Source organism: Coturnix japonica, chromosome 2, assembly GCF_054131305.1.
Source record: "Coturnix japonica strain WE chromosome 2, WE-NBRP24, whole genome shotgun sequence".
Lineage (NCBI taxonomy): Eukaryota > Metazoa > Chordata > Aves > Galliformes > Phasianidae > Coturnix > Coturnix japonica.
Genome location: NC_140664.1, coordinates 121,670,830 through 121,687,143, shown reverse-complemented (window position 1 = coordinate 121,687,143; position 16,314 = coordinate 121,670,830). Strand labels below are relative to the sequence as shown.

General features: G+C 35.4%; 1 protein-coding gene across 1 annotated transcript in view; it reads right to left on the bottom strand.

The window, feature by feature from the left end:
• Window positions 1-3,505: 3,505 nt before the first annotated feature.
• The window catches only part of LOC107309030 (macrophage mannose receptor 1-like), a 48,200-nt gene continuing 35,391 nt past the window's right edge, over window positions 3,506-16,314 (bottom strand). The window contains exons 22-30 of the mRNA XM_015853439.3: window positions 15,338-15,507; window positions 13,423-13,525; window positions 12,218-12,447; window positions 11,109-11,274; window positions 10,340-10,492; window positions 8,284-8,400; window positions 7,812-7,979; window positions 5,117-5,170; window positions 3,506-4,825 (exon numbers count right to left, since the gene is read on the bottom strand). Of these exons, the coding sequence (XP_015708925.2) occupies window positions 4,584-4,825; window positions 5,117-5,170; window positions 7,812-7,979; window positions 8,284-8,400; window positions 10,340-10,492; window positions 11,109-11,274; window positions 12,218-12,447; window positions 13,423-13,525; window positions 15,338-15,507 (1,403 nt within the window). The 3' untranslated portion in view covers window positions 3,506-4,583. The remainder of the gene's footprint in view (window positions 4,826-5,116; window positions 5,171-7,811; window positions 7,980-8,283; window positions 8,401-10,339; window positions 10,493-11,108; window positions 11,275-12,217; window positions 12,448-13,422; window positions 13,526-15,337; window positions 15,508-16,314) is intronic.

The following is a 16,314-nucleotide window of genomic DNA, read 5'->3' as shown; positions in this document are numbered from 1 at the left end:
GGTACCATGGAAAATGGCTGGGAAAAGCAGGCAAATCAAGTAATCTTAGAGACTACTGTGATCTTAGAGAATAAAAAGAAGCATTTCAGCTTTTCCATGAGAAGAGAAAAGATGTAGAATAAGAATCTGTTTTCTTCCGGAAGTGCCTATCCCTTGTTTTGCTCTGTCCTAGACACACACAGAAGCTGTGTACCAAACCTGACAGCAACAACTGATGAAATTCTGAAAAGGAATGACACAATTAAGTGAAAAACATAATTTACCACTAGAAAATGATGGATTTTCAGTTGTCACTAAAGAGGGAAAGTAAACTGATAAGGAATACTGCCACATTTTTCATCCATCTGGTCTGTGAAAGTTTCCACATCCAAAAGTACACTCTGTTCATATATTCTGACAAAATTCTGCTGCCTACTTTGAAAAAAAAAATTCTGCTGTATAGTATGAAAAATAATTAGAAATACAAAGAGGCTCAGGAAGGGAAAAGGCACCCATTCCTGTGGTAGGTTTACAGCACTTTCTGAATCCTTAAATGCTTTAATATGTCCTTTGAAAAATCTCCATCCCTGTATCTTCAGGAGAAGCTGGTTTGGAATAAGTTCCCTGATATTCATTTTACAGAAGGACCCTTTAAGGTCCTTCATTGCTATAATAAGACTTTCCTTGAAAAATTGCTGCAATTGTAGGCAAAGGAAACCCTGGATACCTACACAAAGATCTCAGACCCTGTTTTGTTGTTCTGACTCAGATGCAAATGAATAACACACTGGGCCTAGAAAAGTCCACATGGAATTAGAGTGGATCAAGAATTAAAATGCTGAGAGAAAATAATGGGACCATTGGGCAAGAAAAAGGGACTAAATAGCAAGAAAGAACAGGAGAATGAAGGATTGTTCTCAATTATCTGCTGAGAGAAGCTTAAGAAAAAATAAAAATACTGAGGTCCATTTCACCACTATGGTTGTCTGAGAAGAGCCTTTAAATGCCCAAAAAGTTAGAAAGAAGATCAGAAGACAGCAGAGAGGCACTCTACTCAGAAAAGCAGCATTGAGTTTTGTGTTGAGTCAGCATTGTTCCTTTGGCAATCTCTCAGGCAGGAAGTTACACCATGCAGATTCACCATCTTCTCTCTGAAGTCAGAACTCTTCTGCAGAAAAGAGGAAACAGAAACAAAGCAAAAGATATGTAGCAGGATGTAAAGAGGCAAGGCAAAATTCTGCATGCTACCAACAGTTACCACAAAGTCATTCTTCAATTACTACCACAGAAATGAATGGGTGAGTCCATGCAGGTTCTACAAGATGTGCCCCTAAAGTTCAATAATTCATTTTAAAAAAGCACCACTATAAATATCTGGGGAGGGGGGAGAGGGAAAAAAAAATTACCCTGTTTCATGTAAGATTTCTTCTCAGAATCCTCACAAAGCAAAGTGAGGTTTGAGCAAAATCACAAAGCCTCCAGTCCAGAAAAGGGTTTTTTTTAATGCCAAAACCAAAAGTCTTAGTAGAAATGTCCTATACTAACAAACAACCAAACAGAGGGAACAAGCTTTTTATTTCTGTAGGTAGGTTCAGAGTGTATTCAAAGAGCAAGAAAAAGCACCTGGAATTTTACTTTATTTTCAAGATACATCATCTCCTTTATTTTTCATTCATCTACCTAAACCTCCAACATGAAATGTAAGAAAGCTTATCAGAATCAGAGGGTTGTGTATATGAACTATTAAGGATCACCCAAAATGTCTCTTTTGCTTCTCTATCCATCCTTTGTCTTTCATCTTTTCAATCAAGATTTTTGTTCGTTTCTTTTTTTTTTTTTCGTAATAAGAACATTTCACAAAAGCAAGACCTAAGTATCAGCATCTACTCTGGACACAAAATTAAAGAGCACAAAAGCAGCAAGGGTGCTTAGGAGAAAAGACTGCTTCTATAAAGAATAACAACCTGCATCAGAGAACGGCTGAAGAACAGCAAGAAATGTTGACATGACAAGAAGATGTGCTGATTTTATTCATACTTATGGAGCAACACAATTTCCCAAGCCCAATCTTGGAAACTCTTCTAAGTATTCAGTCACTTGTCAAGAATATGAAAGCTTAGCAGCAGGAAAGGAGGACATGTTGCCAGATCACCAAACAATGTTCAATTAAACCACTGCAATCCAGGACTGAAATAACAAGAGAATGTGGAAAGTGAAATACTTTGAAAACTACTCTCCTCAGTCTTTCTTGAAGATTTATATGACCAAAGAAATGATAATCTTCAAAACATTGTGCTGTATATTCAGTCTAATGGGAACTACATAAAAGGAGAAAAAAAAAGAAAAAAAATAAAGGAAACTGAAATGATCACAAGTCCACTTCGTCTTATGTTAATTAGATATCGTTTAAAGTAATCGAGTTATTTTCTCTGCTTTCCATTCAAAAATTGAAAAATTGTCAAATTGTCATTACTGTACATATCATGTATAGCATATGAGTGCTCATCTTAAGCTAAACAAATGGAACTTAAATGATCTTCTGTGTTATAAATGCCACTGCTTTCATGTTTGCTCTTTCTCATAGGAGATTTGCTCCAACCCCATGGTATTGCACTTGGAGTGACAGTAAATCACGCAGCTTAAATTTCATATTCCTCCGAATATCTTACATGTCTTAGAGTAGAACAGCATTACAAAGAAGCAGCTACACCTAATGCTAGCTATTAAGTGGCATCCAGCTCAGAACGGGTAGATTAATTCAGAACAAGACAGGCTCCAGGAGCTGTAGAGACATATCTACTAAGTGTGGCAGAGTATGAGGAAATGAGACATCTCTTCAATCTTTGTTTTCTTTCCAATTATACACTTGCATACATACATGCGACAAAATGTTGTCTGGAAGAATCATGTGGTGTGATCTGAGGCCTTTAGGATTGTGGAGGGCCACAGAACAGGACTGAAGTTCTTTTGGATAGAGATTGTACTGATTTGTTTTTGCACAACAGGCAGTGCAATGAGGCTGGGATCCCAATACAGCCTCTTGGCATTTCACTGCTTCTTTCTGTTTCAACGATATCGTTGAAATATCATCATCTTTAACATCATTAATCAAAGCTGAACAGGAATTTTCTGGTTTGTAAACCACATCAGGTGGGATGAAGAACCATGACAAGTAATAATCCCCAAAAAGACAAGCTTGAACAAATGTGTTAAAAAAAAAAAAAAAAAAAAAAAAAAGGAAATAGCAGAAGAAATAACTGCTATTATTATTAGAAAAGGAGAAGGGCAGAAAGAGAAAAGGGACTCCAGAACAGATTTCCCCATTTTCACTATATGTATATATAAAATTCCAGATTTTTCTAGATCACTCAGCTGGCATTTTTTACTTGGTTTTAAGCATATAATCCCTGGATAGATACAGGAAAATAAGGTTGTTATTCGATCACAGTTCAGACTGGTATGTCTCCATGATTGCCTTCTCCTACTTAAGTTTATCCTATTACAGTCTGTTTTAATGGCGAGGCCATTTAAAAATCAAAGTTAGCTACTGTTTATTTCACAGAACAAGTCTGAATCCACAAAAATCAAATATCATACACCTTTATATGAGAATGAGGAATCACACACGATTTCTTTTGGATTTGGAAAAACTAGAAATATAAACATTTGGAAATTTAAGAATTATGTAAATGGTAACCAATCTAGGCATTTCTGTAAGGAAACAAGGTCAGTACTAACAGATACATTGGTAAGGCTAAATAGTCCCTGACTTCCAGTAGCACCTCACAAATCTATGCCATTGCTTGTGAGGGTATAAAAAAGCAAAATGTGATTATCAAAACACAGTGCTCCTACAAGCCTTCAGAACACATACTGATAATGTTCCCTCCCCATCCTCTGTAACTGTCCTGATAAAAAGGAAATTTTGCTGTTAACTTTATTGCCTCTCCCAGACAAGTTCCCTTGTAGCCAGCAAAAACTCCAGCCAACCATGCTTTTTCCATTTCAAAGGCCTGCCTCCCTTTTTACCTGACCAAATCTTAGAAGAGATAAGCAACAAGAACTAAATACTTTGTTCTCCACATGGTATGAAATCACAGGCATTGGAATTTTGCCATGAAAGGATTTTTTCAGTCTCTTGGTTCAAAGAGGATACCTAAACACAGGTTTGTTACCTAGCAACTACCACTGTACTAATGCCACTGAGAGTACTTGAGAGCTGGCAGAATTAGAGAGATGTTTGTTGAATAGCTTGGAGATTCTGTATATCACTACATGGTCTGAAATGAATTTTGTGCAGAAATTACTAATCTTGACAGCTTTCTTAAGTGAATCTACCTAAATTTCACTTTCTTTACTGCATCCATTTCTATTTTTCCATTTAATAATTAGCATTATCTTTTTCCCTAACATCATGAGATCTGAAATCTTACTCAAGATGGTAATGAAATAATGATGATGCTGTATGTAATATTATGCACACACTGCAACTGGCTAATACAGTATTTGTACTGAGAAAATATGCAACTGTAGTTGCATAATTTTATTAAAACAAGGCACATTACATTACATTTTACATTACAAATTACATTAATTTTATTATACTATAGTGTCGCATGTTCGTTCCGTTCTATGTTGGTCACAAGATCCTTTGTGTCTCCAGTTCCATCACTATTAAAATACAAATTGTTCTCAAAGCTGTCATTTGTTGACAAGCGATTCTTTCTTCTTTTGTAGAAGAGAAAGCCTGCAAGGCTGCTTCCAGCAAGGATGATGATGACAACGATAACTACGATTCCTGTTTTACCGTGGCTTAGAGTAGGAGCCTCCTCATCCTTGGTCATCGCTGAAAACAAATATAAACATTAAGTTGATTTTAAAAGGCTAGCTGCATTTCATATCACAAATTATTATTTTCATTTTTTGTTCATATACTCAATGGAGTATATCAATTTCTACTATGGAATTATGTGCTCCTAAGAAACACACAGTTACTCGGAAAATGTAGGAATATGTAGAAAATTCTACAAAAAATGTAGGATACATAATATAGAATATGATTGTTATTTTTTCTTTTTATGATCTTCCACTAGATACATTTTTGTCTACCTGGAAGAAAATGAGCAAATATCCTTACCCTTTGTAGGCATTTCAGCTGGTGGCATTTCAGCTGATGGCAGTATTTCAGTTGCTGGTATTTGAAAACATTGAAAAATAATTATGTTATTACACTCTATATTAAAATTATGTGATTAGAAAAATCATAGTGAAAATTGCATTCAGAAAAGTGTACAGTAATACAAATCACACACAGCTCTGCACATATATCAAAAGTCAAAGCATAATGGCCTATTGTTCTATGGTCTCTCATGTATGTATTTACATAAACTAGCAGGATAAATATACCAAGTAGAAGAACATCAGCAAAGAATATGGGGGCAGATCCCCCTACCAGTGTAAACCACAAGACTACACAGCTTCTTTAGGACAGATCTGCTCAAACACAATCCTGAATATAATTATAAATCCTTGCAATACTCATCATTCTACATGTAAATAGCAAATATGTTTGCTTTGCTAAGAGATGGTGTGCCTCCAAACAATTAAGTCTATTCCTGAACTGCAACGTGCCTTAGTAGTTATCATGTACTGTTCTCAGTTCTGGGCTCGCTAGTTCAAGAAAGACAAGAAACTTCTAGAAAGAGAACACTAATTAGAATCGTGGAGCATCTCCCTTACGAGAAAAGGATGAGAGACTTGGGACTGTTCAGCCTGGAGAAGAGAACTCTATGAGGGTATCTAATCAATGCTTGTAAATCTGAAGGACAAGCATCAAGTGGATGGGGCCAGGTTCTTTTCAGTGTTGGGACAAGGGGCAATGAATCATAGAATCATAGAATCACAAGCTTGGAAAGGACCTATAAGATCATCTAGTCCAACCGTCCTCCCTTTACCATACCTACAGAAAAACCACTAAACCTCCTAGCTCCCTATCAAGACACTGGATGGGAACAAACTGGAACACAGGAAGTTCCATGGGAACATGAAATAAAAATTCTTTACTTGAGAGTGACAGAACACTGGAGCAGGCTGCCCAGAGAAGCTGTGGAGGCCCCTTCTCTGGAGATATTCAAGACCTGCCTGGACACTTTCCCATGCAGTCTCCTGGGAGGCAGGGAGATGGACTCCAGATCTCCAGAGACCCTTCCCAATCCCTACAGTTCTGTGATTCTCAGACAAGTTATAGTGAAATGCTGTGAACATAAAATTCCTAGCCACTATTTTGAAGTCCAATCCACTAGAACCTGTAGAACTGTTGAATTATTTAGACTACCTACTTATTTACAAAACAAAGTTACATTATTTATGTAATAGACCACCTCCAGAATTTCAAGTTACTGAGATAATTTTTATCTTAGCAAGTGGAACAGCAAATAGCATGTATTTCAGAAGAATATTTCAGTCACAGTTTTGCATTTGCAGTCTTTTCAGAAAGCAGCAAACACAGCAAGGCACAGTAAATGAAACTACGTTAAGTGATGCTTCTAACACTCCATTTAGCACTACCACAGGTTTGCAAAATTCTGCTGACCTGAGCTGCATTACTACAGCAGTGTAAGACTCAGATGAGTCCTGTCCCTCAGTGAGCGACTGCATAGTCCTTGCATTGACACAGGCATTTCAATGACTCCAGAACATTCCAGCTCAGGAAGCTAGATTGCTTGAACCTAATCATAACTGTCTTTCACCCATTTCAACTCTCAGAATTGGTTTAGTATCAGAACAGGTGAATAATGTTGTCAGTAAAAAGAGTAGACATTAATGGTTGAAAAGAAAGGGGTGGCCATTAATTGCAACATTTTTTATCTCCCTCTATGACTATTTTAATTTAAGATTGAAAATAATTTGTCTTTTCATTTCCCAGTCACAATGTAAAAAGACAGACTGTAATCTCTGAATGGATAGGTAAGCCCAGCAGTTCTACAGTATTTCCTGTGAAAGATACAGTCACTGTTACAAGCATCTGAGTAAGCCATGAAAATACAGCATGAAAGCAAATTCTTAGAAAGGACAGCAGAATTTCACTCATTTCCAGTATTTTAGGGAAGTGGACAGCTTAGCTCTTAAGTGTATTTTGTTCTCCTCAGTAAATATTAGTAAGAGATTGTTGATATTGCAATACAAGCTGGAAGAAATGACTGGTATGAGTTTTAGGAAAACATATGCCCTAAATGTGCCAAATTTGCACATTCTGTTATTTCAATTTATTACATACAAACTATTCTATTTGCCTTAATTTTCACTTATTTATCTTCTCAAAACATAGAGAAAAAAGGCCAAAACTGATTGTTAATTCACAAATCAGAAATAATCAATTAAAAGAAGCACTGCTTTACACTGCAGAATAACACACATATGAGCCTACCATAACAAGGAACGGGTATCCCCCCTGTGCTAAAAAGAGGGAATTTCCTGAGGAATACATTTTCAAATAAACTAATTTGTGTGTGCAAAGAACATCAACAACTTGATAACTGAACAACTGTCAACACAGGACAGACAAGCTTGTAAAGGGCACACACTAGGAACAGTTGAGATAAGAACAGAATATTTTCAAAACAATTCAAAGGGATCTGAATGCCAATCAGCCCTTCTACTTTCTGGCAAGACTTATTCTTTCTTTTTGTTAGTATGCAAATGTAATTCTCTTCACATTTATAAAAACACAAAATGCTCAGCTAAAATGCACTGTGCATAAAAGTCATCTACTAAATACTAGCGCACAAAAAGAATATTCCTTATATTAAAAAATATGTAAATGCAGCACTTACTTTTTAGCTTTTTACAAACATAGCCTTTGTAGGAGGTGCAGTAGATGTTATTCCAGTACCCAGAGTTTGCATACATTTCAACACAGTGCTCATTTTGTTGAGGGGAAGGTTCTCCTGTATTCCAGTTGACAAAATTCACTGCAGTGTTGTCTAGCCATAGCCATTCTCCTAAGTGGGAAAATATTGAACACATTAAAGAATAAGCTAATATTCATTTTCTGCTCTGTTTTTATTGCCTTCCTGAGAAATCTGCTGGTTACTTCTTGATTACTAGCTTTCCCGATTATCTTTTCTAATTTCTCTTGAAATGCATTAGAGAAGTATAATATAATTTTTTATATCCGTATTAAACAGTTTATGGAAATTCTTCATTAAAATAAAATAAAATAAAATAAAATAAAATAAAATAAAATAAAATAAAATAAAATAAAATAAAATAAAATAAAATAAAATAAAATAAAATAAAAATTACCATCTACATTTCTGTACATTCCAGTCCAAAAAGTTGATGTCTTCCCTTCAAGCGGTTCAATTATGTATGTCAGAAAGCTGGCTTCAGCTGAGTCTTCAACTGATACCAAAGATGCACCTGCAAGATCCAAAGAAAACAAATATCTCAAAGTTTTACAGTGTTAGACACTCTCATTGTCCTGTGAAATGCCAGTCTTATTTTTACTACTGATTATGTGTGCCAAGTTCCAAATGGATTTTTAAATTCAGAGCAAAAACTAACTTTTGATAATACCACATGAAGAAGTCATGTATTTTTGTTGATGTATTTTTTATCATTTCCAAGGCATTGCACTAGCACTATTTTCTCATCGGTGAGAAATAGCAATAAAACTGAATAATGGCTCAAGGAAAAATACAAGCTAATATGTTATACAGCAATAATTCCTACTGATGTTTTAATATTAAAAAGTCTCTATGCAAAATCACAAGATTAAAGTAAAAAGTTGCTGAATCTTCAGTTTGTGCACAATTTAACTTCACATGTTGATAATTAAGTATTTTCTGAGCCTTTATATGGATCATATATAGTACACTTTCTGGCTTTCTGAAGCATAATCATCACTGAAACTCTTTAACTAGGTCTTGTTTATTTTCCTGTATTCTCATTGCAGTCATTAGAGAAAGAAAGATCATCCTGGTCATCTGTTGCCCAGTTAGTGTGGTAGATACCCTGTTAGTCATTCACATACAACACAAGGCATTCTGCCATAATGATTCATTTTGTTTGATGCTGCAGGAAAGTCAAGACATCACAGCATGGGGCTTGCAGTGTGCCAGCAGAGAGAATGAACTATGCAACTTTGTTTGGAATGTCATTAAACACTAAATAAAGACCATCTTCAGCCCTATTTTGCATGAGGCTACAATCCAGTCAATACTGCAACACCTGCTTTGATTGGGCTAATGAATATTTGAAGGTATTTTTTCCTCGGGTAAGGTTAAAAAGAGTTTAAAAGAATGAAAATATGAAAGAAATGTGGATTACTGTTGAACTAGTGATAAACCATAAAATACTATGGTTCCGAATTCTATTATGGATGAGATATAATTGGAAAATGCCCAACTGCAAACAAAAAACGGAGTGCAAGTAGGGACAGCAAAATATAGGAGAACATGGAATGTTCCTCTTTTTTTCACTGCCGTCTTCATGTTTTTCTACTTGTTCCTCTTTTGCAGAATGATTCAGATATTTTGTAACTGTTAACGTTTGTCATGAAAAGCTCCTCTATACAACCTCAACACCAAGAGACATTAGCAGAGAGGGTAGTATGGCCACCAACCCACCAAAGACCATTTTTCCCAAGCCTAGAGGAGCAAGGGGAAGAACCCAAGTTACGGATTCAGAGAAAGGTACATCACCCTGTACGGTTCTGTCCTAGGGCTGCTGCACAACAGCCTCAGCCCCAGTGACCAGGCATGAAAGACATCAAGGCAAATAAATGGATAGTTCAATATGAGTCAACTGTATGCCCTGACAGCCAAAAGGGCCAACCACATCCTGGAGCACATCATGCAGAGAATAGCAAGCTAATCAAGGAAGCAATTGTCCCACTCTGCTCTACAGTGGTGCAGCCTTACCTGGGGCACTGGGCACAGGCTTAGGTACCACAACACAAGAAGGAAATTAAACTATCAGGATTCAAAACAGGAATAATCAAAGTGCAAAATCAGATCAGATGTACAATTGATAAAAAATTCCACTAAACCAAGATTTAGCAATTGCTATTTAGTGATGAGATTGACTATCTCCTAGCAGGGCCAGGGAACAAAGTTTCCTCTACTGATCTCCATTCCAGGCCACACAGCTCTTATAATGCCTGGTACACATAAAAGGGAGCACGTACAAATGATAGACAGCTATCCTCCATCTCCTCCAAAATCAGGGTAATAATTAGATTTAACTGTGGGCCAACACTTGGACCATCCTTGAAATCACAAAGCGTATATTGCATGTTCAGCTTTCAGCGGGGAGAAAAAAATTCTGAAAGACAAGCTATTTAACTGATGATACATACCCAGTCGAAGACATTCTAAAGATGCCTGAGCCCAATTTCTTGTTGATGACGATTCTATATAGTAACAGTGACCTCGAAAAGGAATCCAAGAACGATGTCCTTCTGATTCAGGGCACTTTCCAGGAAGCTGAGGGGGCTCAGTAGGAGCTTGAACTGTTAAAAAGAAAAAGAAAGAAAGGGGAAGGAAAAAAAAAATTACAAACACATTGTCTTATACATTCCTTTATCATGAACAGACTATTCTAACAAAACATTAGAATGAATTAGAACAACAGAACTTATTCAAGTATTTAATAAAGTGTAATCTTTATAGTCTGTACTGCTACAGCAACATAACAGCCAAAATTTCTTTAATCTAAGAAAAAAGTACTTAATCTGCAGCCTTAAGAAATCTAATCTAACCCAAGCATGCTGTTATGCTCTAACACATTCTATATCTCTATACTTTACTCACAGCCATAGCTAAATTAGGGACCATATGAGCTTGGTCACACGGGTTGTGTAACTCTTTATGGCTTGGTCACTCAGACATTCCCCTTTAACACCATGTAGGTGTGACCACTACCCTTTGATTCCTTATCTTTTGATTCTTCAAGTTTCTTCATTTTATTACACGATGATATCAGAATAAAATTGAAATATATATACATATAGCTATTAATGTAAAGCAATAGCTATACATAGACACACCAGCTTTGTTAATTAAAGTTGACCCTCATTTTAAGTCAGACAATCAATACAATTGCAATAGTTAGATTCCAGTTCTTACCATCAGGCTTTTTGCAAACAGAGAAGTAACTTTCATTGCAGAATCCTGTCTTCCAGGCTCCAGAAATGTCTAGGTAAACACATCCTATTTTTCTCTTTGGCTCCCCTTCAGCCCATTTAGTATACTTCATTCTCCAGTTATCAATCCACTCATAACGCCCATTTGTCTGAAAAGAAAACCCCAGGAATTAAATCTTAAGTCTTAATCTTTATGCATCAGTCAAATGTCTGTTATGATGATGCCTGTGCAAGAAGTTTTCAGTTAGAGCAAAAAATGATTTTTAGCAAAAAAGAAGTGCAGAGTAAGTGACACTGAATGAATTTTAAACTTAACAAAACTCTTAACTTGAATTTACCAATAATCTCACTTAAAGTAGTTTTTAGGAGTAAAGTGGGAAGAGTAATTTTTTTTTCCTCACAGACTTCAAGAAATATAGAATATTTTAATTTAAATTACATTAAAAAAACAATTTATCTCCTACCAATGTTTGTGAAAGCAATCAAATAATTTAGTTATTATGAGGAACATTTCATCATTTATGTATTTAAGAAATGTTGTATTATGCCCACTACTTTTTATTTCCTTTGTGCACTAAGCCAAATGGAGGGGATACAGGACAACTGACTGTTCTAAGCAGAAAGGACAACATATTTTAATACAAGAATGTACCTAAATATCAGAGAAATGGGAGAGGGGAGACAAATAAAATAAACCAATTTATTAATAATTTGGCTAATTATCCTCAAAATGTTTGAAGAGTGACTGTATCAGAACCACAGTTACTTTAGAGTAAATGTTTTTTGCTGTACATGGATTTTATCTCAAACTAAACATTACACACTATCTACAAAGAGGTAATTCAAAATGCTATCCTGCAATGTACTGTTTGGAAGTGCATAGAGTTTAATGTCACAGAAAAAGTGTTAAAAGTATGTACACTGTATATAATTTAGGAAGAGTAATGGAAGAGTGGAGATCCCTACCTGTAGATCTGACAGTATAAGAAGTATTTAGGACCAATAAGTTAAAAACATAAAGATATGACTTTGCATTTTCTGATTTTTCCATAAGAAAAGCAGCAGCATGTTCAATTAGTTTGATGTTCTTACCAGATTACTGTTAAGACCAATCCATATAGGCACCCCATACTTTAATATCTTTAGCCACAGGAATGAATGACTGTACGGGTCTAAGATGCTGGAAAGGTCAAACTGATTACGTTTGCAGTTTTCTCGTGCATCCTCCCAATTCATTTTGGTATGGACAAACAAATAACTACTGTTACCATAACGGATAATGCTTGTTGGGTCTGTAGCTGTAGAAGGGAGAAATTCAGCATCTGTATAATAAAGGAAGGAAAAAAAAAAAAAAAAAAATCATACACTAGTTTAACAGGTGAATATGATTTGACTGTAATTGCAAATAAGATACAGTAACCTGCCTCTTTTCTGGATTTCATACTCCCTGACCAACATGGGTTGAACATGCTATTCTGTAGTCAAGATTCTATAGTATAAATCAATTACAAAGCTGTCAAAAGGAAAAGAGCTGCGTAGAGTAATTCATGACAAAGAGTAAAGGAGCATTCTGCATAATCCTCCAGAATAGTATAACTTAAATAAATTGGGAATAGAGTAGGACAAAACTTTCCATCAACAGAAGTGTTTTGCTTGTTATCTTCAAATCTTTTTGCCAGAGAAAATGTAAACTACAAAACAGACCAGCGCTTACAAATCAATCTGATATTTAAACCCAGGTTTTCACTGTTTTTCACTTTCCTTTTGTAGGTAAATCACTTCAAGTTCATCGTGAACGAATTACATTCACACTCTAGACAATTCATTCAGCTTGTACAATTTATTATTTCCCAGAATACATTCTAAAAGCCAACATGTCCAGAAAATGACAGAAAAAATCACAGAACAATTATAATTCGGATATATTTCTGTTATATCAGTTTCTTAAAATGCTTTGTTGTAAGGTGTAATACTACACACAGCAATATTAGAATTGCTCCTGCTCAAAAGCAAACACTGATCTGTAGGTACCACCCTTACAGTGAAATTTCATACTAAACACAATTACGCAGATATAAATTCCAGCTCAGGAAGTTAGTAACATGGCAGTTACTGGAAGCAGTCAGCTGGAAGATCTTTGCTCTGACAAACACGATACTGATGTTCCTGCCTGAAAAGAAGTTTGTTGATGTGTCTTTATTAAGAGTGAAATTGTGTTAAAATCCAGCACAGAACACCCCAACAAGATCCTGAATACTCATAAGCTTTGGTTATACTTTATAAGAAAACAGCAATACCTGCTTTAATTTGGCATATATATCCTCTGTTGTTATCACAACTTTCATCAGCCCACTTCCCTGCTTCTTTAACAGGATTGTTTCTCATGACAACACAATCAGCCTTGGGGCAAGAAGATACAAAATCAGTTACAAATAACTAGAAAATGCGAATAAGAAACTTTGGTTTTTTTACATCTTCATACAGACATAACCTTCTAATTTTATTCTCATATCTTTGTAAGTTTTTAATGATGAACAGTTTCTGTTCCTCTTGCACGTCACAAGTTTCTTAATGTTGCTCTATCTTGAGCAACCTTGCAGTGAATAGGCAGACAAGAAATTTCTGGTTCCTCCCATCTTCAGGCATACAGCACGAAGAAAAGGAAAGCCCCAGAAGATTCAAAGAGAAATTAAATCAACTGCTGTAAAAATGATTAATTTTTTTCAAGGAAAAAACAAAACAAACTCCAAAAACAAACATGAACCTTCAATGGGCAATGTAACATTTCTGAAATATCAGTCTCTTAAAATTTTTTATTGCAAGATACAATACTAGACACAGCAAAGTCAGAACAGCTGCTACTCAAAGTCACTGATCTGTAGGTACCACCTTAACAGTGAAATTTCAATTTCTACTACATGGACACAATATCTAGAAACTTTGTTAGTACATATTAAATAGAGAGTGACTAATGCACAATTTTCTTTGTTACTTTTGCTATCCAGCAAAAACTATACAGAGAAAAACTTCAATAGTAAGTGTCATGCATTAAGATTTAAATATTTCCAATTGAACAGCTGCAAAGTACTTTGTATAAGCTATGATATATTCCTTTTTTTTTTTTTTTTTTGCTGAGGTCAAGTAAAAATAAATTTGAAATTTTTAAACTGAAGACTTCAAAAGTTTTCACAGATGATTTCATAGAAATCATAATAGCTCTCACAAAAAGAGAGAAAAAAAAGTATTGTTCCTTCCAAAAGAAACACTTTATACATGCTTTCTATTTTGAACTTCAGATTCTCAAACATTTTTCCCCAGTAAGAATAAAAAGCTCAGAGGGGATACTTTCAAAACCAGAAAAAGAAAAAATATACATAAAACTAGGATTTGTGTGATAAAAATTCATTCAAGAGAAATACAGCTAATACTGTAATTGAGAACAATCTAAATCACATAAGATTAGTGAGAAGGACTCGATGACCTATGAAATCAGTTTGTATAACAGCAAAATAGGGGAAGTTATTTTTTTTTCCATGAAACTCGAATGCCTTGCTTTTTACAAAGACATGTCCTTCCTGCAAATGTGACTGACTAAATTTGCTCATATGTACAACAGGGAATGTTTTTTCTGTAAATAAGTCTTGCAAGGTACATGCTAAATACGAAACACCTTACGTTAAATGCACAGCAATGCTCAGAAGACAAGGTAGATGTGCTTATTCCACACACTTTTTGGGCAATATCATGAGGTGGAAATCTCACTGTCTTTCCAACAAAGCCTGAGAAAAGGCAGGGCAAATACAGGTGCTCTGTAGCCTTCAGGGACATATACAAATGAAATCTGAAAGCGATCTTTGAATAAGCACTGTATGGTACCTCTAAACAGCTAACACAGCAACTTAGTGCATTTGTAAGTGACATGTGTAAGGGTTTTAAGTAATAATTTTATCAATGCAATATGTAACCACCATGAATAACACATAAAAAAATAGTCTAAAAATGCCAGGATATTTTTTTTGAGGGGGGAAAAAAGGGGGTGTTGGATAAAAAGAAAGAAAGAAAGAAAAACAACTATGGTGATGTCAGTACTGCTAGTAAATTATACAGATATGAAACTAGTTAAACCGAACAGTAAAGTTTTAAATCCCAGCAAGTGCCTAAATGTGTAATCTAAAAGTACACATCATTGGACAGTTTGTGATTGCTATTTACCTGGCCATCATATGAGTATGATCCCACATGTCCTGATGGGAAGCCTTTGGCCCAGTTTGTAAAGTAAACTCCTCTTCCATCTGTCCAGAGGAACTTCAGTTCATGATTTATATCATTTAATCCAATCCATGTGTCAGTGGGAAAATCTTTCATGTGGAAAGTGAGGAAAGCTAGAGTTGAAGAAAATAATAATTAAAAAAAGTAAAAGAGAGAGAAAATGAGAAATATTTTCCATGAAGTGTGATTGAACCTAGGTGTCAGAACTCACTGTCATTAATGGCATATGGTGATATTAAGCATTTTACTGAAATAACGAACAGTTTATTTCTGGCAACACAAATATTTAAGATAAAAGTAGGCAACTTGTGAGTTTAACAGATAACCAAGATATATTTCTCTTGTTTTGTGCAACATACTCCAGCTCAGGGTCTAACCTTGTACTTGGATGAATTCCAAAAGCACAACAAGAATAGTTTTATAGGGTCTCAAAACATTTTTTAATCTCAGTACTACAGCTGATTTAGAAATATAAAGTGGAGTAGATCATATACATTTTCTATGATCCCACCAGAGTGGTTACGTTATTGTGGCATCATGCAGACAACACAACTGAGCACCAGCCATTTGTGCAGCTGCATCTATAATAGCAGAACTGTTTCCTCACTGAAGGAAGTATAGTAGCCTGCACTTCCATAACAAGCAACAGAACACGCAAGAGAGATGCTTAAAAATGAGTCTCAGAAGAGATAATTACCACAGCTTTAAAAAGCCCAGGAAGGTCCTTTGTTCATCTCAACTACTACAGATAGCTTAAAAACAGAGCGGGCTATCTCAGCTGGCATTCATCAGCCCACTAGACCACAGTATACCAAACAGTTTGTTAAAACAAAAATGCTAAAATAAAATTATGATGCCTTTTGCCAACTGCTAGTCAACATTATGAGCTCATTCTTCTCTAAAAATAGATCAATTTGTCT